The sequence below is a fragment of the Schistocerca americana genome, chromosome 1 (genome assembly GCF_021461395.2).
Source record: "Schistocerca americana isolate TAMUIC-IGC-003095 chromosome 1, iqSchAmer2.1, whole genome shotgun sequence".
Classification (NCBI taxonomy): Eukaryota; Metazoa; Arthropoda; class Insecta; order Orthoptera; family Acrididae; genus Schistocerca; species Schistocerca americana.
The window spans coordinates 707,991,809-708,017,000 of NC_060119.1; the positions used below are offsets into that span (position 1 = coordinate 707,991,809).

Sequence of the window (25,192 nt, forward strand, 5' to 3'; positions counted from 1 at the left end):
TCCTCTATGATGCTTCCATTCATACCTCTGTCCACATTAAACCCACCAACCACCTGCATTTCAACAACTGTCTTCCTTTTCACTCCAAAAAATTGCTCCCACAGAGCCTGGCATTTTCCCAATATGCTGAGTGTCTCATCAAGGCTTTCACAGACAGACACTATTTCCCAGACCTAGTCTGCAAATAGATCTCCCATACCCTCTCTCCATACACACTCAATCCTCTGTCCACCCCAATGAACCAGTTACAGGGGGGTGTACCCTTCGTCACTGAATACCACACTGGAATGGGAAAAATGAATGATATCCTTCATCAGGGCTTTGATTTTTTATCATTATGCCCTGAAATGAGGGATATCCCACCCAAGATCCTTCCAGTCACTCCTAAAATGGTGTTCCATCACCCAACCAACCTCCACAATATCCTAGTTCATCCCTATGCCACTCCCAGACTCAATCTGTTGTCATAAGGATTATATCTCTGTGGAAGACCCAGGTGCAATATCTGCTCAAACCATCTACCCGGCAATTCCTATTCCAATTCTGTCTGAGGCTTATCTTAGCCCATCAGAGGATGGGCTGCCTATGAGAGCAGCTATCTCATATGCTAGTTCTATTGCAATCACTGCACAGATTTTTAGATTGAGCTGACTACCAGCCAGCTGTCCACTAGAATGAACAGCCGATGCCAAACTGTGGCCAAGAATAAAGTGGACCACCACTAGGCACAACATGCAGTTGAACATAACATGCTTGATTTCAATGGCTGCTTCACTACCCAATCCATATGGATCCTCCCCTTCATCACCAGCTTGTCTGAACAACACAGATGCATTCTTCACTCCTAAAATCATCCCAGCCTCTACCTACAGTAATCTACTGCCCTCATACCCCCCTCCAACAGTTTCCACCCCTCTGTCCTATCACCTCCTAAGCCAGTTGGCCGTTCCCATCACTGCCATGTAAATGATAGGAAAATGTTTGCAGTTTGTTAACAGGGGAGAAACAAAATCATAACTAGAAAAACTTCACTTCGTCACTCTTGGACATCCAACCAGTCAGCAAGACTCAGTGGAGGAGCACTTCTAAGGATGTCCAACACAGTCCTTGATGAAACATCAGGAACAGAAGAGTTTCTTGGACCATGACCTCACATCCTGAAAGGTCTATCAGCAGCTATGCTATTGATGGCTTCGCCTACTGAAGAAAAATATTTAATGAATATGTTAGCAATTTCAAGTTGATCTTTTACTACCATCCCATTGTGATCAATAATAAAATCCATACAGGATTTGTCTCTGCCTGCTCTAAAACTGTTTATCATTCTGCAGATACCCATAGTAGCACTGTGCAAAGCCTGAAGGTTGTTTGCATTGTAGTTGCTCCTGGCCTATATTTAAAAAACTTTATAGTATCCATGCTAAGTTTTGAATGCTTCATTTAGCTTAAGATTCTGTTTATTATTCAACATTGCACTATTGAATAATTTTAATCTGTCCCTTGCTTCAATGACATCATTATTTATCCAGATACTTTTGTTTATATTTCTAGTTTGTTTAACTTTTGGGGCTGCAACTGGGTATGTGGTATCAAAACAGTAGTAAAAGTCACCACCAAAGGTATAATAGGAAAAGCTATCATTCACAAACCATGGTATGTGTACTAACATGCAGTTCAGTCTATTGATGTTACCATTATACATAATTCTTTTGCTTACATGTAGTTTCTCTTTAGAGATAAAGGACATCTCATTTGCCTCCAATTGAAGCTGTACTGCATGGCGATCAGAGATGGCTGGTTTTAGAACAGATGTACTGTAGGAAGGATGGGTCATGTTTGTTATTATATTATCCAGACATGTTTTGCTGTTGCCAGCCTCTCTAGTTGGCTCATGGATAAATGGTGTCAGATTGAATTCATCAAGTAGGTAGTGTAGCTTTTTGGTGTTGGCATCATTGATTAATAAGTTTGTATTTATATCACCTGTTATTATAGTATTTAATAGCCATTTAATCCAGAAAATCTACTGTTTTTATATATCACCAAGTCAGATAGATTTTTGAAAAATGTTTCCATACATGCTACAGGTAGCCCACACACACCAATAATTGCTATACTTTCTCTATCCCATTTTAGATATATTTCAGCAAATGCACTTACATAAATAACACTGAAATTATTTGCCTTAAAAATAAGATTGCTACACCACCCCCAGATTTGTTTTTCCTACTACAGGCAGAGCAAAATTTCATGGAGAGTGGTTGACTAATGGTAAATAGGTCTTCAGTGTACCAATGTTCAGTTATGACTAAAATACCAGGTTTATCAAGACATGTAATAATATCCAGATCATTGTGCTTGTTTTTAAGACTGCCTAAATTCTGGTGTATGACATTAAGTCTGAGTTTCTCCTGCTGGACTATACAGTATGATTTTGGGCTACCAAACTGTCCAGCAGGCTTTACAAGTTTCTCAGACTTGGCTGCAATGGATGTTTGTGTGACAGATTCTGATTTGGCGGGTTGTACCATTCCATGGCAATGCACTTCTTTACACCACTTTGTAGAGAATTTCATCTAATTTCCTCAACAGTTAGTTTTCTGACAGTGTTTTTGCCTCTTTCATTCATGTGCATACCATGAGTAGTGTGAATTTTCTGTGCAGATTGCTCACATTTACCAGGGAAACATTGTGAAATTTATTACATATTGTTTTAAGTCTATCATTTGTCTTGTGCACTTCCAAGTTCACAATAGATTGTTCCATTTTATCATGTCTCTGTGGAATATTAATGATAATTACTTAAGTATTAATCAACTTTTGATAGCATCATTTGCTTGGTTTTTTGCTACATCATTTGTACCTCCCATGATTACGACAGGAAACTTGAAGCTTTTTTCAATATCATTATCCATTACTGAGATACAGAGGTTGAAGGTTACTGTACTTAATACAGAAAAATGCAAAAACTGTTTTTTAGCCATTTGTGCACCATGGGACACAGTTGTCTACATAACTAACCACCCTAAAAAAACTCTATTTTAGCTGTATATCTAGATATTCATCTAGAAACACTGATGTGTCTTCAAACATGATGCACATGATTTCAGAGATCATGTGACCACACAGTTCAAAGGGCCACTTAAAGAGGCAAAATGCATCAGCCCCCTGGCATGCTCTGGTGGGCCACCAAAGAAACAATATTATTTAAATGATCACAAATGAGTGCTCAGCCTATTCTGTAACCTGTATTACTGTTGTTCAGTCAAAGTGGTCAGTGCTATGCACATCATATTTTACATGTTGCTCTGTAAAGTAATATGTTCTGTAAATTGTGTTCATTCTTGCTACAGCAAACACCACTTTCCCATTTTCTAAAATCTGTAGCTGTTATCAAGATATACCCAAAAAAAATTTGATTTTTGCATACCAAAAGTACCAGTTGTTGGGATGGGCACTTCTATAATTTCTGTTCATGGCAAATTGTCAAAATTTTCACCACATATTCTTAAGATGATGTTCTCATGGAACCTTGAAACTTTTTTTGATGTCATTACCCATTAATAAGATACAAAGTTTCAAATTTACTATATTTATCCACATAAAATATGCATCTAATATCTGATCTGAGGCGTGAATGTAGTTTTAACTGACATTATGAACACATGGCAAGAGTTCTAGGGTCATCACAAGGATTCTGTGTTCACCAAATAATGTTTTTAGTCAGAATTTCTTTGCCAATAAAACTTATTATGTGCTCTCTCTGTATAATGGGCATTTCACTCCCATACAAATATGCCCACAGAGGTACTGCAGTGATAAAAAAAAGGACTGAAAAGGGTCTTGACATACCTGAAAAGTACTTAAAATAACTATCAAATATTATATAATATGGAAAGACTGAAAATTCAGAGACATATTTCTGATAAAATTTTACTCTTTTAAGATACAAATCATAAGCCAGGTGTTTCTAATGAATTGCTATCGATGAGCGAAGATTCCAGAGAAAAAGTAAAACAAATGAGTTTTTGTTAATGTTATATTGTGCACACTTAATTTTTGTTTACATGTGTCAAAGCTTACAAACCTGGTAAAGTTATAAAGAGTCAGAAAATTGATGGAAATGTAAGTAATTTGATAGATAAACAACTTCTAACCAAGCAGCAAAGGTGAATACACATATAAAACAGGTATTACAGTTTGCTAGTTTTCAGAGCCAGAGGCTTCTTCTTCTGGCAGAAGGATTGAGGGGGTAGCAAGAGGGGTGAAGGAAAAGGACTGGCAAAATTAGGAAAATGGTAGAGTTCATAAAAGTTGCCCAAAATCCCTGGTCAGGGGAGAGTCACTGGATGGGATGAAAATAAAAAACTGATTGTTGAGGACTGCACTGAATGAGAGTTGAAAACCTGAGAGCTTAAAGGTAGAAGACAAGGTATATGCAAGATAGAGATAATTGCTAAAACATAATGCACAAGTTAATAAGAGTGAAAGGTTAAGAGCACTGCATGTTATAGAGGTGGGAGGGTGACAGTGAAAAATAGACAGGTCAGAAAATGAAAGAAGTAGGAAACACAAAAGGGAGTGAAGAAAGGAATAGTTGCTGTGAAGAAATGCCGAGACCAACGAAATTAACATAAATTATGGCCAGGTGGGTGTCAAGAACCAAGGACACATTGTAGCACCAGTTCCCAGCTGTGGAGTTCTGAGAAACTGGTATCTTGGGGGAGAATCCAGTTGGTACATGTGGTGAAAGAGGCACTTAGGTCACAACTGTCGTGTTGTAGAGCATGCTCTGCAACAGGATATTGTGTGTTGCCAGTATAAACCCTCTGCCTATGCTCACTAATTGTAACTGATAATTTGGTGGTAGTCATGCTGATATAGAAGACTCAACAGTGCTTACATAACAGCTGGTATATGACATGTGTCATTTCACTTTGATAGTATATGTTTTGCCAGTTGCAGGGCTGGTATAGATGGTGGTAAGAGGGTGCATAGGGCAAGTCTTGCAGTGGGAATAGTCCCAGGGGTGGGAGAAATAGGACAGGGAGATGGGTTTAGAAGGACCATAAGATCTGACAAGGATATTGCAGAGAATGGAAGGGCAACAAGAAGCTGTTCTGGATGTGGTGAGCAAAATCTCTGGCAGAATGGACCTCACTCCAGGGCATGATTTTACGAGGTCTTTCCAAAGTAGCTGATTAATACACTCAAGAACAAGATGGTATTGAGTGACCAAAGGTGAACTCCTAAGTTATTTTTTGGAGGGATCAGCAGTACCAGGATTGGATGTGATGGCCCAGGGAACCTGCTTTTGAACTAGTCTGGTGGTGTAATTATGTCTAGTGGACCATGAGGTGAAAATGGTGCTGTATTTCTGTAAAGTGTCTGCATCTGAGCAAATATGTTTGCCTTGAATGCCAAGGTTGTGTGGGAAGGATGGCAACTATCAAAACGTAAGTACTGTTGTTTGTTGGTAAACTTAATGTGAACAGTAGAGTGTAGCTGGCCTTTGGTGAGGATGAGATCAACATCAAGGAAAGTGGCATGGGATTCAGAATAGGATCTACACAATTCCTTTTATATTAACAGCACACCCTGCTATAGAGGGCAAAAAGGGAGCCAGCAGAAAAATGCTCCCATCAGAGTAATGGTGAAAGAGAGAGGAGACAGTGCCAGTGAGAGGGAAAGAGAGAGGAGACAGTGGTTGTGGGAGAGAGAAAGTGGCAGTAAAAACGAAAAAGAGATGGACCAAGACAGAAAAAGTCAGAGCAAAAGAGAGAGGAGGCAGTGGAAATGAATAGTACAGATGCCTGAGCACTATACTATGCTTGGGGCTTCAGATCCTCCCTCACTGGTGAACTTTAACATGTAGGTATAGAAAATGGTGAATTTTGGACTGAAATGTTAAACACATGGTGTAGAGGGAAAAATAAATTGGATCCCCCAGAATTTTTGAGCTTCTGGGGTATGGTGTAGGCAGTGTCAATGGGAAAGAAACACAAAAGCAAATGGTGCAAGTGAGAGAGCAAATGGTGGCAGTGAGATATATTATAAATCAATGGGAGTATGAATGCTTAACTACAAAGAGAGGCTGGGTAATGATCTGTGTTGAAAGAGAGTGAATATTTTCCCATGTCAAGCCAGAGATAAATTCTGCCGAAATTTTTACAGAGGCACAGACGGTGTTTAGAAAAGATAGATTGCATGCAACCGGTGGTGGCATGTTTGTCGCTGTTAGTAATAGTTTATCCTGTAGTGAAGCAGAAGTGGATAGTTCCTGTGAATTATTATGGGTGGAGGTTACACTCAACAACCAAGCTAGGTTAATAGTTGGCTCCTTTTACCGACCTCCCGACTCAGCAGCATTAGTGGCAGAACAACTGAGAGGAAATTTGGAATACATTTCACATAAATTTTCTCAGCATGTTATAGTCTTAGGTGGAGATTTCAATTTACCAGATACAGACTGGGACACTCAGATGTTTAGGATGGGTGGTAGGGACAGAGCATCGAGTGACATTATACTGAGTGCACTATCCGAAAATTACCTCGAGCAATTAAACAGAGAACCGACTCGTGGAGATAACATCTTGGACCTACTGATAACAAACAGACCCAAACTTTTCGACTCTGTAAGCGCAGAACAGGGAATCAGTGATCATAAGGCCGTTGCAGCATCCCTGAATATGGAAGTTAACAGGAATATAAAAAAAGGGAGGAAGGTTTATCTGTTTAGCAAGAGTAATAGAAGGCAGATTTCAGACTACCTAACAGATCAAAACGAAAATTTCTGTTCCGACACTGACAATGTTGAGTGTTTATGGAAAAAGTTCAAGGCAAATGTAATGTATTGCAAATACATAGAAAGAAGGAGCCTTTATTGTATGATTATATGATAGCGGAACAAACACTGGTAGTAGTTACAATTAGACAATGTTGAGTGTTTATGGAAAAAGTTCAAGGCAAATGTAATGTACTGCGAATACATAGAAAGAAGGATCCTTTATTGTATGATTATATGATAGCGAAACAAAGACTGGTAGTAGTAACTTCTGTAAAATATCTGGGAGTATGCATTCGGAACAATTTGAAGTGGAATGATCATATAAAATTAATTGTTGGTAAGGCGGATACCAGGTTGAGATTCATTGGGAGAGTCCTCAGAAAATTTAGTCCATCAACAAAGGAGGTGGCTTACAAAACACTCGTCCGACCTATACTTGAGTATTGCTCAGCAGTGTGGGATCCGTACCAGATCGGGTTGATGGAGGAGATAGAGAAGATCCAAAGAAGAGCGGCGCGTTTCGTCACAGGGTTATTTGGTAACCATGATAGAAAAATGGAGATGTTTAGCAAACTCAAGTGGCAGACTCTGCAAGAGAGGTGCTCTGCATCGCAGTGTAGCTTGCTCGCCAGGTTTCGAGAGGGTGAGTTTCTGGATGAGGTATCGAATATATTGCTTCCCCCTACTTATACCTCCCGAGGAGATCATGAATGTAAAATTAGAGAGATTCGAGCATGCACGGAGGCTTTCAGACAGTCGTTCTTCCCGCAAACCATACGCGACTGGAACAGAAAAGGGAGGTAATGGCACTGGCACGTTTAGTGCCCTCTGCCACACATCGTTGGGTGGCTTGCAGAGTATAAATGTAGATGTAGATGTAGATGTCAAATATTTGTGGTGAGGAGGCAGAATGAGGATTGAGGCAGCTAGTTCCCTACTTTTTTGTCAGAGTCTTTTAAAGAGGAACATACACACCTTTCTTGTGCTCCAACAGGAGCACTTTTTCCACTGGCATAAATATGTATGTGTGTGTACATGTACTTTAGCTCAAAAAAGGATTTATTTTAAAGCTAGTGATGTTTTGAGTACTGTTTGTGTGCCTATCAACAATTCAGTCCCTCTACTACTTAGTGAGTTGTTTAAGTATCAGTAAATAATAATTCACTAATAGCCTGTTCCAATGTGTACCACACAAATCACTGCACTGCACAGTGGCTACAGCCAGAACTCTTTATGTGTGCTTCTTCCACACTTCGCAGTTCAAGTGCTGGTCCCTGTTTCTGCCACTGGCATTGATTTTTCACACAAGTTATACATAAAGAATTTTACTTGTTGATTTGTTTTATTTTCTTATTGTTTATAATTAGTCAGGATAGTAATTACACATGCCACCCACACACTTTAATCAAATACTACAATGAATAGTATCTAAAATTGAAAGATCACACTGCAAAGTATAACAACTTTGATAGTAATTCTTCATTAACTGCTGAACATTATTCATCTCCTTACTGTATACACTTCTGAAACTTACAGTTTTGTATTTATTCAAAGCAAAATAAAAATTCTAATTTAGTTCTTATAGACTTCATTGGCTTTCTTTAAAATTACCAACATAACACACTCGCCCAGGATTTGAAAGATGAACTGTCAAGTACACTTGTCTTGAAAAGACTTTGTTACAAGTGGAGCACTGATATTTAGTCACATGGAATTTGTTATTATGTCGAGATAAAGATGTCTGAAATTTAAATACTTTTCCACAGATATTACAGTGAAAATTGTGCCTGATATTCATTGAGCAGTCTGAAGTTTCATATTCTTTGTCCAGAAGTTCTTCCTCTGTGTTATTTTGCATGTTGGTGAAAATAACAACAATTTCATTATTTCTATCAGACTCATGCATTACTCCAACTTTGAGATGTAGTTTGAATCTCCGTCACATCTGTCTGCACTAACTGTATTCATACCACAAGTGTAAAATTTTATAAATTCATTTCTTCTTCCCTTTTTTGTGGGTTTTATTGTATCTTGATCTTGATTTTGAGGATCTTCAAGTAATGTGCAATGCCTGATATTTTCAGAATTCAGAGAAGCCTTATCTAAAGGTGAATTCATCTGTTTGGCTTTCTGGCACACTGAATTATATTTTGGTTCAGACACTTGCAGCTGATCATTGTAATTACTGTCATTGTTATAATATTCACTCTGGGATTTGTTAATTGGAGGAGAATAGTCTGAAACAGATAAAGGTGAAGAAAAATCAAAGGTAATCATGTAAGAATACGAAACACTGTATCTGATTCCATAGTGATGACATTGTAAAATACATGGAAACTTGTCATATCTGGATATACATCATTCTATGAGCACTTTGTTAGATACTAAAAATTACATCAATTGTTATAAGCTGTGTAATGTGACAATTTATATTAGAGAATTCTGATCATAAAAAGCATTTCACATAATTAAATTTGTACTTAAGAAATATTTTTAAAAAGCATTGTAAATTATTAAAAATGTGTAGTGTGTGTTGTTAGCAACTAATGTCTTTTTACTTACTGTGCACATTTAGTATAGTAGGAGGCATAATTAATTAAATTTTTAGAGAATTTGGATGGTCATAGGGCACCAAATTTATTACACAGAGCTGCCATCTCTGCCAGCAACAACAGCTCTATCTCAGTTGGGCATTGAGTCTGACCAGGCTTGGATGACAACTGCAAGTACCTCATTCCATACCACTTTAACTTTGTGCCATAATTCATTGCTTGTAGTATCTTGCAAATGGTGTTCCTGACGCCAATGACCAAATGTTTTCAATAGATGGGAGATCTGAAGAACTTGTTTACCAGGAATACTGCACAACACACTCGGCATCAAGTATGACCAGGACAGCACGGGCAACATATAGTCTTGCATTATTTTGTTTAAGGGTAATATCACAGAGACGTTGATGACAAGGTGAAGGCACTGGCCTTAGGGTGTCAGATATGTAGCAGATCCTGTCCAAATTACCAGCTATACAAACCAGAGATAATCATATAGTGTATCAGCAGTACCCTGCAGCATTACACAAGGTGTGTGGATCCATATAACAGTGAAGAATGAAGAATGCAATATCGGAATGTCCATTCTCCTCAGAGCCTCAGCTCACAGCTATATCTATTGTGATGCTGTACACAGAACTGGGAATCATCTGGAAAGATGATGTGGTGCCCCTCATCTGTCCAGTCATCATTTGGTGTGCAACTGTTGGTGCATCTGTCTCTGTGTTACATTGTCAAGTGATACCACAACAATTGGTTGCTGCACTTACAGTTCATAGTGTTCCAGGTGTCATCACACAACCATGTGGATATTTGTCTTACAGCAAAAAAGCTCATTTCCTGACTCAAAGTATATGATATGGATGTATGATTCTGCAATATGTCTGTCCTTGCCAGCACTGAATCCTGCATGCCATTGAATAAGGCCTTCCTAAACCCACCAATCCCAAATTTGCATGACAAATTATGGGATCCCTATCAACACAAGCAGCAATACTGTGGAACAATACACTGCAGACTTGACTGACCACAATCTTGCTGCTGTCAGATTCAAACATGTGGTAGTAGACATTTCTCCTATTTAAATGAGGAACAAGACAATCTTCTCACAAACAACCAACATATAAATGAAGTTTCTGAATGAGAAACCCATTGCTAATTCTTTCCTTGTCTACAGAATCGAGATGATGTTTCTCTCACCTACTTTGGATAGTTTTCCTTAAATACTAATAATCTACATACTCAACATGTTGCATGCTCTTCATACCAATTTGACATTTGTTGCATGCTATCTTCATGGTGCTACAGCCATGGTCAGCAGTGTGGTATCTTTCCCATCATGGATTACATACACCTCAGTGATTGTAAATGTTTATTCTGCATCTAAATCTGTGCTCTACAAACCTCTATGACGTACATGGTAGAGAGCAGGTGTGGCTTGGCAGTAAAGGCTCTGAGGCAGAGCTGCCCCAAAACATGCATTAAAATAAATTTCTCAGTAATGTATTTCAAAATTTAAATAACCAGAGAGCATTTCACATATTTCCTACACAGATTTAAGTAATGCCAGTCAACATTTTTAGAACTGTTGATGTCTGATTTCACATGGTGTTTTTTGAATAGGTAGTAGCTAGTCTTACAGCTGTGCCTTGAATTCCTGCTTAGCTCTATATAGTAGAGGTTTGGGTGTGTGGTTTCCTCAGAGTGCAGCTCTTCTGGGCGTCTGGTGTTTCGGCCTAAGTGCGCCCTACCAACCTGCACTTAATTTTCATCTTCCACTGCTTGCATCAAAAGGAAATGAACAGAGTTCCTGAAACTTTGCTATCGAATCACTGTCTCTGTATCCCTATTATGAGTTGATACATCTTTAATCAACATTTAGTATTACTGTTTTGGTAGTTTTTGAAGTGTTGGCAGAAGCGCCAACACCGTGTTGCTAGAGGAGGCCGAAATGCACGCTTTTAAGCTCACGCAGATTGGCGTGAGGTCTGGAACAGTTAAGGGAATTAATAGTAGCAAATAAAGTACGTAGTTGATGTAATACTTAACTTTAATCCATAATTGGTGAACATTGGTCTGACGGTACAGGCATCACAATATATATAGCAAAGGATTATGGCGCCTTGCTAAGTCGTAGCAAATGACGTAGCTGAAGGCTATGCTAACTATCGTCTCGGCTAATGAGAGCGTATTTGTCAGTGAACCTTTCCTAGCAAAGTCGGCTGTACAACTGGGCCGAGTGCCAGGACGTCTCTCTAGACCTGCCGTGTGGTGGCGCTCGGTCTGCAATCACTGACAGTGGCGACACACGGGTCCGACGTATATACTACCGGACCACAGCCGATTTAAAGGCTACCACCTAGCAAGTGTGGTGTCTGGCGGTGACACCACAGTTTTAGACAGTTTTTCTGTTTCTGCCATTAGCTATTCTATCCAATGTTGGAATATGTTTGCCAATGTCTCACCGGAGTGCACTATAGTAGTATGGTAACAGAAGTATCACCACCTAGTGAGAATTTCGTGAATGATTAAAGGAAAAAGCGTGCAAAATATACACCTTGTATTAAATATGTCCCATTATCTTAGTTTCCTTGCTTGCTGACTGCAGGTAACATGCATTTTGTAAGTGTATTATGCATGAGTTTAGAGAGTCTTCTTTCTTGTGAATAACAGCAGCATACCAACTGTTCGAAAATGACAGAATATGAATTCAATATGTAATTTATCATGCAAAAGTTTGTGACATGTGGTTAGGATGAAAGTGAAAGAACTTGCTGCAGCCAGATTCGATATAGACATTAATTGAGAACAAAACAGCGTAAATCTAAGCAAGGGTACACACACAATTTTAACAGAGCAACATACAATGCAGCTGAGTGGTTGTGTGCACTGTATGATTTAAAATGCATATTTTTGTGATACGCAAGTGTAAATATGACAAATATAGTCTGCACATTTGCATGGAAATTGTTCAGGTTGGTCATGTCAACCAATCAATCAAAAGTTCCATGACATCATGGAAACATCACTGTTACATCACGCAAAGTCATAAATACTGTGGTTTGAGTGTACAAAACATTAAACATCTGAAGTTTAGAAATGAAAATACCAAAAACTACAAGCATGCAATGACGCTAACATATGCCACATTAAAGATTTCTCCAAAATGTGCCTTTTATTATGATTTGTTGTGGTAAGCCATCGGGAAATGTGCCACTGGGGGATAAATAAGCTACATTACCTATAGATTTTATTTTGGAGTTAGCTTTTGATGTTACTCAGATATTGATTATGAAACAGAAAGAAGATACAGTATGTAAACATTTGGTTAGTGTGATATTGCCACCCCCATTCTGCTGAATTCATGGTTGTGGTGACAGACTAATCCATAGCATAACCTGACGTCTAGGTTACTTCTGCTCAGTAAATGTCACAGCCTTCCCCGCTAGGGAGACCACAAGCTCTACCGGGTAGAGATTATGCCATATTGTACCAATTATTAGGGCATTTTGCCATTCCATTCACATATGGAACATGAGATGAATGATTGAATGAATGCCACTGTGCATGCTATAATTAATCTAATCTTGTCCTCTCAATCCCTGAGAGAGTGAGAAGTAGAGGGTTGTAGCATATTCCTAGAGTATCATTTAAAGCAAGTTCTTGAAATTTTGTATGAGGGATTTCTCAGTATAGTTTATATCTATCTTCAAGAGTGTGCCAGTTCTGTTCTTTCCACATCTCTGGAACACTCTCCCAGGGATGAAACAAATCTGTGATGATTCATGCTGCCCTTCTCTGTATACACTCAATGTCCCCTGTCAGTCCTATTTGGTATGGGCTCCACACACTTGATCAATATTCTGGGATGGTCCACACGAGCAATTTTTAATTCATCTCCTTTGTAAACTGATTGCATTTCCCTAGTATTCTACCAATAAAACAAAGCCTGTCACCCACATTACCCTCAACTGAGCCTCTAAAACTGTTCTGTTTCATACCTCTACAGTGTTACACCCAGGTGTCTGTATGAATTGACTGATTACAGCTGTGACTCATTAATCCTATAGCCATAGGATACTACGTTCTTCTCATTTTGTGAAGTGTACAGTATTACATTTCTGAAAATTTACAGCAAGTTGCTAATCTTTGCATCACTTTGTAATCCTTTCAAGCTCTGATTGACTGTTTGTGGAGTTTCTTTCTGACTGTACTTCATTACAAATAACTGCATTGCCTGTGAAAAGTCTGAGGTTACTTTTAATATTGACCACAAGATAGTTAATACGTAACATGAACAGCAAGGACCCAATGTCTTCTCCAGGGCAGACCCAAAGTTACATCTGCATCATTGCTGACTCTCCATCCAAGGTAACATGACATGTTCTTACCAGGAAATTCTGAACCCACTTACAAATTTCACTTGGTACCCCATACAACGGTACTTTGAAAGTAAGCATACATGTGACATTGAGTCAAATGCTGTTTGTAAACTGAGAAATACTGCATTTATCTGACTGCCGTGACCAATGGCTTTCATTATGTCATGTGAGAGAAGTGAGGATCAGTTTTATATGATCGATGTTAGTAAAACCCTGCTGGCTGGCACATAGTAGGTCAAGCTCTTCGAGGTACCTAATTATGCTTAAACTCAGTATGTTCTAAGAATCTACAACAAATGAATTTCAAGGATGCTGGATGGTAATTTCATGGGTAACTTCTGCTATCCTTCTTGTAGACATGTATGACCTGTGCTTTCTTCCAACAACTGGGCATGGTTTTTTATTTGAGGGATCTACAGCAGATTGTAGTTAGAGAAGGTGCAAACCTGGTCACTATTTCGGGATAGAAACTCATAGAGAATCCATTGGGCCCTGGAGTTTTGTTCATTTTTAACAATCTCAACTGTTTCTCAACACCACTGACATTAATATTTATTTTACTCATCCTGTCAGTGTTCTGAGAATTAAATTTGAAAAATTCTCCTTGGGTTTCCTTTTGTAAAGGAAGTTTGAAAACAGAGTTAATCATTACTTCTCTCAATGTACTACCCACAGTTTTGGTTCCTGTCTCAACTGTGAGTAACGGGACATTAACTGTGGTGCAACTAGTAGCCTTTGCACACGAATTTCAACATTGTATCAATAAGTGTGTGCATTTGATTTCTTTGTTATAGTAATTATGAAAAATTTTTTCAAATCTGTATTGGCCACTGCCCAAAACAATTTGTAAATTTTTTGTGGGGAACATGGGGGCTATGTAAGTAGGCTGTTTAGGTTTTTATATTGGTAACGCCACGTAGTGCTCTGTATGAATATCACCGGCTGTGCAGTGTGCAGTCTGTGGCTAGTTTGCATTGTTGTTGGCCATTGTAGTGCTGGGCAGCTGGATGTGAACAGCGCATAGCGTTGCGAAGTTGGAGGTGAGCCACCAGCAGTGGTGGATGTGGGGAGAGAAATGGTGGAGTTTTGAAATTTGTAAGACTGGATGTCATGAACTGCTATGTATATTATGATTTTTCAACACTATTAAGGTAAATACATTGTTTGGTCTCTATTAAAATCTTTCATTTGCTAACTATGCCTATCAGTAGTTAATGCCTTCCGTAGTTTGAATCTTTTATTTAGCTGGCAGTAGTGGCGCTGGCTGTATTGCAGTAGTTCGAGTAACCAAGATTTTTGTGAGGTAAGTGATTTGTGAAAGGTATAGGTTAATGTTAGTCAGGGCCATTCTTTTGTAGGGATTTTTGAAAGTCAGATTGCGTTGCGCCAAAAATATTGTGTGTCAGTTTAAGCACAGTCATGTATAATTTTTCTAAGGAGACATTTCATAGACAAAAAAATGCAATTTGGCAAAGCAAGCAGCAATATTACAACTAATATAAGGCAATGAACAGCAAACAAGAAAAATAAATCAGTAAAACTGGCTTAACAGAGTAATGTAAAGTGAAATTTAGTAGCACTATGCCTAGCAAACAGCAGCAGCAAATGCAATAACTTATATCTAAACATGACATAGCTCAAGCAGAAAAAAAATTACAGTAAAAATGGCCATGTTTAATACCTATGTCACATCTTAACACTAGAGTGATGCATCACAAAAACTTACTCTGCAAGAAAGTTACCAAGTCATTAAAAAAATTATTTATGCAATTCCTGTGAGGGGAAATGTCTATTTGTGCTCTCATTTCTAAGAAAGTATATCATAAACGTATTCTTTACTGGGTCTGTAGGCAGAAAATAGTGATATTAGTACATCTATTAAATTTTATAATAACCAATGCTGCAGTGCAGCTAGAAACTAGATATTAAAGAAAATGAGCAAATACGAACAAAGGAAGGCATGAAACATCATTCATTAGCCATATGGCATTTCATAAGGTAGTAAAAAAAATCTCTCAACTAGAAAGACAGTAGTCATAATCAGGTGTATATACACAAAAATATTTCTCGTCATTCTGAGGGGCTGTATGGGTTTGACAGGTACTGATTCTTGTGCAACATGTCTTCAAAATATTTCACAAGACTGGAAAATTCAGATTGTTCGAAATGTTTCATCATTATGATGCTACGATTTACTTGGTCTTGTGTAGTTTGAGACCAATATGCTGAGAGGAAGGCATGGTAAAATTCTCCTTCACTGTGACAATCGTGAATGACCGATCGCATTCTTTCAGCTGGTTCATTCTCTAAGTAGCCACACATAAATTCTAATCTGTGCTCTAATGACCAGTTGGGAGGAAAACAATGAGAGAATTGATGGAGCCACGCTTGTGGATGAATGTCATTGCCAGAATTCTTAAATGTTTTGAACTTACGTGTAGTAATGAACAGCTTATAGTCAAAATCATCGTGTCGGCGAGTAGCATATCGGTCATTGTTACGTTGTGTCGGCGGTTCCATCTCAAAATTCGGTGCACCTTGCCAATTTCTTTCATAATTTCCGAAATGCCCTGTGTTTTTATTTTGTGGCTTTTCTGTATTTCTAAGTTCCTCTTCCTGTGTTGGAGCGCGAGTGTCCTCTGAAATATGTAATTTTTGTATTACTTGTGCCAACTGATCTTGTACTTCCTGGATTTCTCTTTTGTATTGTGTATTAATTTGATTCTGATTTTGTTCGAATTTATTAATTTGTTCATACTCTTCTGTGTCAGTGATGGATACAGGTCTTGTGTCATTCAGATCATCATCTACCTTTGCAGATAAGTTAGTGAACTGATCCGAAAGTTTGGCTACTTTCTCCAATAGTGTACTTATTTCCTCAGTGTGTTTTTCTGAACCAAGTTTCAGAGTGTCCATTTGTGTTGAAATCGTATCTACTGTGTTCTTTAAATTTTCCTGAGTTTTTGCAAGTAGCGTAACCGAATCGGTAGATGCAACTGAATCAATTTTAGCCCACAAGGTCTCATGATTTTCATGAACAACGGTTTGCAGTTCTTTTATGGCTGCTTTGTGATTCTGTAATGCATTTTCATGCCACGAAAATATAGGTTGAAAATGCTCACAAATTTGTGTTTTTACATCATTACAGACTTTTCGACATTTCGATTCAATGTTATGTAACTCAGTAGTTAAATCTTCACATGTTTGTTCAAGTGTGGTGTCTAACTTTTGAAGCTTTTGCTGTGTTTGTCTTTGATTTTGTTCCATTGTGTCTAACTGTTGCTGTGTTTGTCTCTGGTGTTGTTCCATTGTGTCTAACTGTTCCTGTGTTTGTCTCTGGTGTTGTTCCATTGTGTCTAACTTTTGAAGCCTTTGTCTCATTTGTTGCATTAATTGTAATAACAATGCACTGGTGTCTGAAACATGTTCCTCAGTGCTATTCGGCAATGCATTTGAACTGCCAATATTCGCATTTTGAAAAGCAGAAAATATGTCTTGGCTTATTTGAGAAAACGGCAAGGATGCAAAACCTGAATCTACAGTATTTGCAAGATTGTGTCCTGTCATTTCGGATTCCTGAGGGAAGCTGTTGCCGACCGAACGATCGATAATGCTTCCCTGTTCACTAATTGTTTCACTGCCTACACCATTATTTGCAGCCCGCTCCATTTCCCTATGTACAATTACCAAATTACTACTTTGAACATTAGTTAATTCATTACATGGTGGCGCTAACACACTGTTTTCGTCTTCACTGTCATTTCTCAGTTTACTTTGGAGCCTAGTATTACGTTTTTCACACGCCATTATTGTCACAATATTTCACACGACAACATAGAAAAGCACAATTTGAAGAGCAAAATAAGAAAACACATTAACATAGCATTGAAAATAATATCTCATTAATTGCAAGCGCAGCTGCAAAATACTTGGTGCAAATCTACATGCATGCCACAACTGTTTTACTGTACAAGAATGAAAACTACAACTACAAAGGAAATTCTCTCTATGATCATGTGCTAGCAATAAACAATAGCTACACTAATTACACAAACTACAAGAACAAAATCAGAAGATTCCAGTGGGGTATCCTCAGCTAAGGGTCGACATATGAAACGTCCCCTTAGAAAAATTGTACATGACTGTCCTTAAACCGACACACAATATTTTTAGCGCAATGCAATCTGACTTTCAAAAATCCCTACAAAAGAATGGCCCTGACTAACATTAACCTATACCTTTCACAAATCACTTACCTCACAAAAATCTTGGTTACTCGAACTACTGCAATACAGCCAGCGCCACTACTGCCAGCTAAATAAAAGATTCAAACTACGGAAGGCACAAACTACTGATAGGCATAGTTAGCAAATGAAAGATTTTAATAGAGAACAAACAATGTATTTACCTCAATAGTGTTGAAAAATCATAATATACATAGCAGTTCATGACATCCAGTCTTACAAATTTCAAAACTCTGCCATTTCTCTCCCCACATCCACCACTGCTGGTGGCTCACCTCCAACTGTGCAACACTATGTGCTGTTCACATCCAGCTGCCCAACACTACAATGGCCAACAACAATGCAAACTAGCCACAGACTGCACACAGCACAGCCAGTGATTTTCATACAGAGCGCTACGTGGTGTTACCAATATAAAAACCTAAACAGCCTACTTACACTAGTAGCCTTTACACACGACCAGAATTTCTTTTGGATTTGCAAGAGATCTTTCGACAGTATTCTGTTTTGGTAGTCAGCGAAGGCTTCATGTATTGCTTTCTTGAGAGTCAAATGTGTTTCATTAAGCATCTCTCGATCTATAACCCAATGATTTGTTTCACACCAATTATGCAGCACTCTCTGCTTCTTCAAAGTTTCTTTATGCTCATTGTTACCATGGAAGTTCCCCTCCATCATTAACTGTTTTATTTGGTACATATCAATCCCATGCATGATCAACTATTCTTTTAAATGTGTGTGATAGGTAATTTAAATGACAACTTCCTCAATTGTCACTGATATCAGTTTCAATGTGAGCATCCCCAAAGAGGTCTGGTCTATTTGTTGCCATTAGAGCTAATATATTTTTATCATGGGTGGGGTTCGAAACTACCTGTTCTAAGTAGTTTTCAGAGAAGGTATTTAGTAATGTTTCACAGGATGTCTTGTGATGCCCCACCACTTTCAAAACTGCAATTATCCCACTTGATTGTTGGATATTTAAAGACATCTTCAGTGATTACAGTATAATTGGGGAACATATGTACAAGAGACCTGAGAGTTTCTCTAAAGTTTTAAGTGACATTAGGAGGTGAGTCTGGTGGACAACAAAAGGATCCAGTTATAATTTTATGGCACCCCTGATACTGAGACTTGCCTAACCAGTTTCACATGTGGCTTCAATTTCTATCTTGGTAGATTTGAGTTCTTTGTCTACTGCAATAAATATACCACCTGCTTTCCAGTTGCCTATCCTTTTGATATACAATTCAGTTTTTCCCAAAAATCCCACTGATGTCAGATTCAAGTTTTAATCAGCTTTCTATACCTAGTATTTTGTGTGCTTTACTGCTTTTTAGGAGTGATTCAAATTCTGGAACATTATTGTGAATACTTCAGCTGTTAGCCACTAGAATTTTAATACTTTCTCCTGTGGAGGACTTTTTTTTTTGGATCTTACACTGCTACTTCTGGGTCTCCTCTACAACTATCATTATCTGGACTGGATGGTTCATTCAAACCCAGAGGGCAATGATCATTTTGGGAGACAAATGCTGCAGAAAGTGAGCTTTGTTGAAACTGAGCAATACTTCTCTGCCAGTCATAGGAACGATCCAAGTATGACTTTGGAACCCAGACGACAGGCATCATTTGCTCCAATGTGCTCTGCAATATGTAGTAGGTTGCACTCAGTTCCCCTAATGGTTGGCTGAACAGCCTCTTCAACAAGCAGGCATATACACTGAGTGCACATAGTGTTCTTTCCCACCGTTTGCTGCCATTGTTCCCTCAGTAACTGTCTCACAAAATTGCCTTTTCATCCTATTGAATGAGGCCCACAGGCAAAGCCAATGAGTGCACATGCTGTTCCTTCCCACCCTTTGCTGCCATTTTGGTGATGGGTAACGTCATGTTTGAACTGCTGACAACTAGCCCCTTTGTATTTACCTCCCCTTGGCGCAGGACACAGCACTTTTGCCAATATGTAAAGTAAGTCTCACTGGATCTGTTTTAGTTTTGGTGAATGAGGTCTCCTTGGACTTGTTGGTTAAGGGGATGGATATAACATTCTGAGTCCTCCCTTGTCCCCATTACTCCTTCACAGGCTACCTGGACCTACCATTGACACATTACTTCTCTACTTGACCACATACAGGATGTGCACTGATAACCATGCAGTTGAACACCCCACAAACCAAACATCATCATCATCATCAATATTTACAGGAGAGGATAGTATCTGAGGTACCATTGGTGTCTCTGGTACAGAATATCAGTAGCCCTTCCAACACACCCATTCATAACTTCCAACACACCCATTCATAACAGTTTCCAGTTGCTTTATAGTAGTCAGGTTGATGTGCAGCTGGTTTCGAACAGAAACTAACTCATCCCATGTCTGAGAGCAGAAAATACAGATGGGCTACATTGTACCTAGGGTAATATTTCGCAGAACAGTAATTAAATAACTGTAAATTAGTCTCGTTGATTCTTTTTTTAATACAGGATTTAAATATGACTCAATAATTCACAGAACTCTTATTATATAACTTTAAATTAAGTTTGTTGATTTTTTTAAAGCTATGATTGTTACCAATAGCCTTTTAGAGATAAAGCAACTTGCAGCCAAGATGAGATATGTATTATGCCAACAGAAAAACTTGATGTAAAATTGACTCTTTTTCTGAAACATTTTTCATATCATGGTTATTAACAAATTCTATAATAGATTTAATTTACTATAAACCTGCCTGTTGAAAGAGAAGACCAATATGACATGATGTGTCAGTTAACTGCAGTAACAGTAAATCACAAATGATGATTTCTTACAAAGTAGGTTATGCCCAATGCTCTTAAATTTCAAAAATATTTGTTTGCAAAAATCCCAAAATTCTCAGAAGTATATCTTTTTCGAATAAATATATAATTAAATTAAGGAAGTATTAACTTTGAAAGAGGATATTGTAGCCAAAGGTTTCTAAAGCACACAAGTAATATCTAGGATTGATATAGTACACATTATATCAAGACACAAGCACAATTTTCATACAATAAACATAACACAAGTGTGAATTTTGTTACAGCCAACACAAAAAAAGTTTAAATTTTATGTCAAACTTTGGACCTAAGTTTTCAAGACAGTTTTATCTCATACATATGATTTTACTCAGACACAATGGAAATACCAGAAGTTGGCTTATATACATAAGTATAAGTAAATAAATGTGTGAATTATATATATATATATTTTTTTTTTTTCTTTTTTTTTGCACTTAGCTGATTTTGTGTTGCCTGTTACACTAGTATGCCAAAGAGGAATATTGCAGAATCAGTATATCACACAAAATGTGGAGCGTGAAGTACATAAATTATAAAGAGACTCAGACATTTATGCAGTTACTGTTAGGCCTATATACAGTGTAATTAAATGACATCTGTACAGATTGTAATAATTCATTTCCTTTGAAAAATGTAGTGCTGAATAAATTTTCCAGTCATCACAAACAATGTTGTATGAAACAGCCTAAAGTTCTGGTGGGTATGTATCAATATTTTATACCATTAAGAAAAAAGTTATTGTATAGACACCAAACATACTATCTTCACAAGTACTTTAGTAAATTTAAAACGCGCATTATTAGTGCAAAGCACGCTTCTGAGGCATGAAACATTAGTTCCTTATGTAACTCAGAAATGCAGTAAATAATGTAATCAGATGACAAACTAGAGAAATGTTATGCATATCTTGTACCATGTAGAACAATGGATACTGTAGAGAGAGAGAGAGAGAGAGAGAGAGAGAGAGAGAGAGAGAGAGAGAGAGAGAGAGAGAGAGAGAGAGTGTGTGTGTGTGTGTGTTTGTGTTTGTGTGTGTGTGTGTGTGTGTGTGTGTGTGTGTGTGTGTGTGTGTGTGTGTGTGTGCAAGGGAAAACTGTGGTAATGAATGTTTGAGTTTGTGTGTGTCAACTGTCTTAAGAATGACTAACACTGCTTTCTGATGCTCAATGCATTTCAGATTCAATGAGCAGCAAACTGTCATCACACAATTAGTTGTGTTTCTGAATGAAAAATGGTTGTCAAGGGTGGTTGAACTGATTGCCTTTTACCAACAATCAATACAAGAGTAAAAATGTAGCTCTGATTTAAAATTACCATTATCAGAAACATGAAAGCCATTAATAAACTGCATGCAGTGTGCTTTTATAACCAGTATTCAATGTAATTATCTTCATAACTAATACATGATACAGAAACATTCTAATAGTATAATTTCAATTAAAACTGGATAATTATCTTGTCCCTCCCTCCAGGAAGCATACCCCTGAATGTAGTGGCATGGCGTGTAGGCTTGATAGCACAGATGGTTATGAATGTGTTCTGTGTATGTTTGTTAACTTTCTTAAGAATCACTGATGTTGTTGTCAGTTGCTCACTGCTCACTGCCTTTCCAATTCAATGAGCAGCAAACTTTCTTCATACTGTTAGCTGTCTTCTTATATGGAAAATAATTACTGAGGTTGACTGGATTGATTGCTTTTACTTCTGTGCATGAAATCACATTGGAGAGATCCCTGTTGAGAGGCTGGATTCTTGAAGAAGGGCAGGAGGTTTGTCAGTAGATATATGGGCAACAGTGCTGTCAAAGCAGAGCTACTAAACACAGCCTTCTGAAATGCCTTCACAAACGAAGATGAAGTAAATATTCCAGAATTTGAATTGAGAACAGCTGCAAACATGAGTAACGTAGAAGTAAATATCAAATATCCTCGGAGTTGTGAAGCAACTTAAATCACTTACTAAAAACAAGTCATCTGGTCCAGACTGTATACCAATTAGGTTCCTTTTGGAGTATGCTGATGCATTAGCTCCATACTTAACAATCATATACAACCATTCGCTCGATGAAAGATCCGTACCCATAGACTGGAAAGTTGCACAGGTCACACCAATATTCAAGAAAGGTAGTAGGATTAATCCACTAAATTACAGGCCCATATTATTAACGTCATTATGCAGCAGGACTTTGGAACATATGTTGTGTTTGAACATTATGAATTACCTCAAAGAAAATGGTCAATTGACACACAGTCAACATGGGTTTAGAAAACATTGTTCTTGTGAAACACAACTAGCTCTTTATTCACATGAAGTGGTGAGTGCTATTGACAAGGGATTTCAGATTGGTTCTGTATTTTTGGAAGGCTTTTCACATGGTACCACACAAGCAGCTCATAGTGAAATTGCGTGCTTATGGAATATCGTCTCAGTTATGTGACTCAATTTGTGATTTCCTGTCAGAGAGGTCACAGTTTGTAGTACATCTACATCTACATTTATACTCTGCAAGCCTCCCAATGGTGTGTGGGGGAGGGAAAGTTGTACAGGTCACACCAATATTCAAGAAAGGTAGTAGGATTAATCCACTAAATTACTGTGCAACTGTAACTGATGGAAAGTCATCGAGTAAAACAGAAGTGATTTCTGGCATTCCACAAGGTTAGTGTTACAGGCCCTTTGCTGTTTCTTATCTATATAAATGTCCATCCCCGGTAGCTGAGTGGTCAATCCAATGGGCCCGGGTTCGATTCCCAGCTGGGTCGGAGATTTTCTCCGCTCAGGGACTGGGTGTTGTGTTGTCCTAATCATCATCATTTCATCCCCATCGACGTGCAAGTCGCCGAAGTGGCGCCAAATCGAAGGACTTGCACCAGGCGAATGGTCTACACGACGGGAGGCCCTCATCACATGACATTTCATTTCATCTATATAAATGATTTGGGAGACAATCTGAAGAGTTGTCTTCGGTTGTTTGCAGATGACGTTGTCGTTTATTGACTATAAAGTCATCAGAAGATTAAAACAAACTGCAAAATGATTTAGAAAAGATATCTGAATGGTGTGAAAAGTAGCAGTTGACCCTAAATAACAAAAAGTGTGAGGTCATCCACATGAGTGCTAAAAGGAACTCGTTAAACTTCGGTTACACAATAAATCAGTCTAATCTAAAAGCTGAAAATTCAATGAAATACCTATGTATTACAATTACAAACAACTTAAATTAGTAGGAACACATAGAAAATGTATTGGAAAGGCTGACCAAAGATTGTGTTTTATTGGCAGGACACTTAGAAAATGTAACAGATCTACTAAGGAGACTGCCTACACTACACTTGTCTGTCCTCCTTTAGAATACAGCTGTGCGGTGTGGGATCCTTACCAGATAGGGCTGATGGAATACATCAAAAAAGTTTAAAGAAAGGCAGCATGTTTTGTATTATTGCAAAATGTGGGAGAGAGAGTCACTGAAATGATACACGATTTGGGCACATCATTAAAAGAAAGTTGTTTTTCGTTGCGATGAAATCTTCTCATGAAATTCCAGTCACCAACTTTCTCCTCCAAATGCGAAAATATTTTGTTGACACCAACCTACATAGGGAGGAATCATCACCATGATAAAATCAGGGAAATCAGAGCTCGTACGGAAAGTTATAGGTGTTCATTCTTTCCGCACGCTATACGAGATTGGAATAATAGAGAATTGTGAAGGTGGTTTGATGAACTCTCTGCCAGGCACTTAAATGTGATTTGCAGAGTATCCACGTAGATGTAGATGTAGAACAGTTAGGATATTCGAGTGAAGAGGGCCTTATAACATTAGCCAATATGGACGTCCGATGTCGGTACTATGAATGGCCAACTGCACAGAGAAAACAGCCATTATATTTCTCAATGTAATGTGGCTGTCCCATATCATTTAATAATGATACCATCCACCTGGAGTAAATTATACTGGAGATAAAATAGTTTTCACTTTGAATCACCAGGGAGGGAATATTTAGGAAGATGTTTTCATTCTGGTGTTTTATGGGTCAGAGTATGAAATGTTAGATCCCTCAATCATGTAGATGCAATGCAGAATTTGAAAAGAGAAATGTATAGATCAAAGTTATATGCAGCAGGAATCTGTGAAGTGCAATGGTAGAATGAAAAGAACTTCTGGTCAGCTGAATTCTGAGTTATCAACACAAAATTAAATAGGAGTAATGCGTGGGGGGGGGGGGGGGGGGGCGTATAATAATGTAATAATGAAAAGAAGGGCAATGTCAAGGAGGAGCTTCATGTGCACAGCATCAGCAGTTCCATTAGCACCTGGAACTTGCCAAAAAGAGCTATGGTGAAATTTATTAAGCGAAAGGGTTGTGGAGACTGTCAAAGAGGAACCTGCCATGGGATTTCATCTACTGT

The 25,192-nt window shown here is 38.2% G+C and overlaps 2 protein-coding genes across 2 annotated transcripts in view; both read right to left on the bottom strand.

Moving 5' to 3' along the window:
* Positions 1 to 2,625: 2,625 nt before the first annotated feature.
* LOC124593757 (zinc finger protein 83-like) lies at positions 2,626 to 8,693 on the bottom strand. Its single transcript, XM_047132101.1, has 3 exons — positions 8,403 to 8,693; positions 7,993 to 8,073; positions 2,626 to 2,778 (listed from the first exon to the last, which is right to left on the bottom strand). The coding sequence occupies exons 1-3, from the start codon at positions 8,691 to 8,693 to the stop codon at positions 2,626 to 2,628; spliced, it is 525 nt and encodes a 174-aa protein (XP_046988057.1).
* Positions 8,563 to 25,192, bottom strand: part of LOC124609918 (sex determination protein fruitless-like) — a 458,799-nt gene continuing 442,169 nt past the window's right edge. Inside the window, exon 5 of the mRNA XM_047140113.1 lies at positions 8,563 to 9,024. Within this exon, the coding sequence (XP_046996069.1) occupies positions 8,693 to 9,024 (332 nt within the window). The 3' untranslated portion in view covers positions 8,563 to 8,692. The remainder of the gene's footprint in view (positions 9,025 to 25,192) is intronic.

Bases quoted from the DNA above. Each gene is read 5' to 3' on its own strand.
- LOC124593757 (XM_047132101.1), bottom strand. From the start codon at position 8,693: ATGCATGAGTCTGATAGAAATAATGAAATTGTTGTTATTTTCACCAAC. The intron at 8,074-8,402 runs GTTGGTAATTTT...AATCAATGCCAG, and splicing joins ATCCTGGGCGAGTGTGTTAT to TGGCAGAAACAGGGACCAGC. The intron at 2,779-7,992 runs GTGCAGTGATTT...AATATTCCACAG, and splicing joins CTGGCTGTAGCCACTGTGCA to AGACATGATAAAATGGAACA.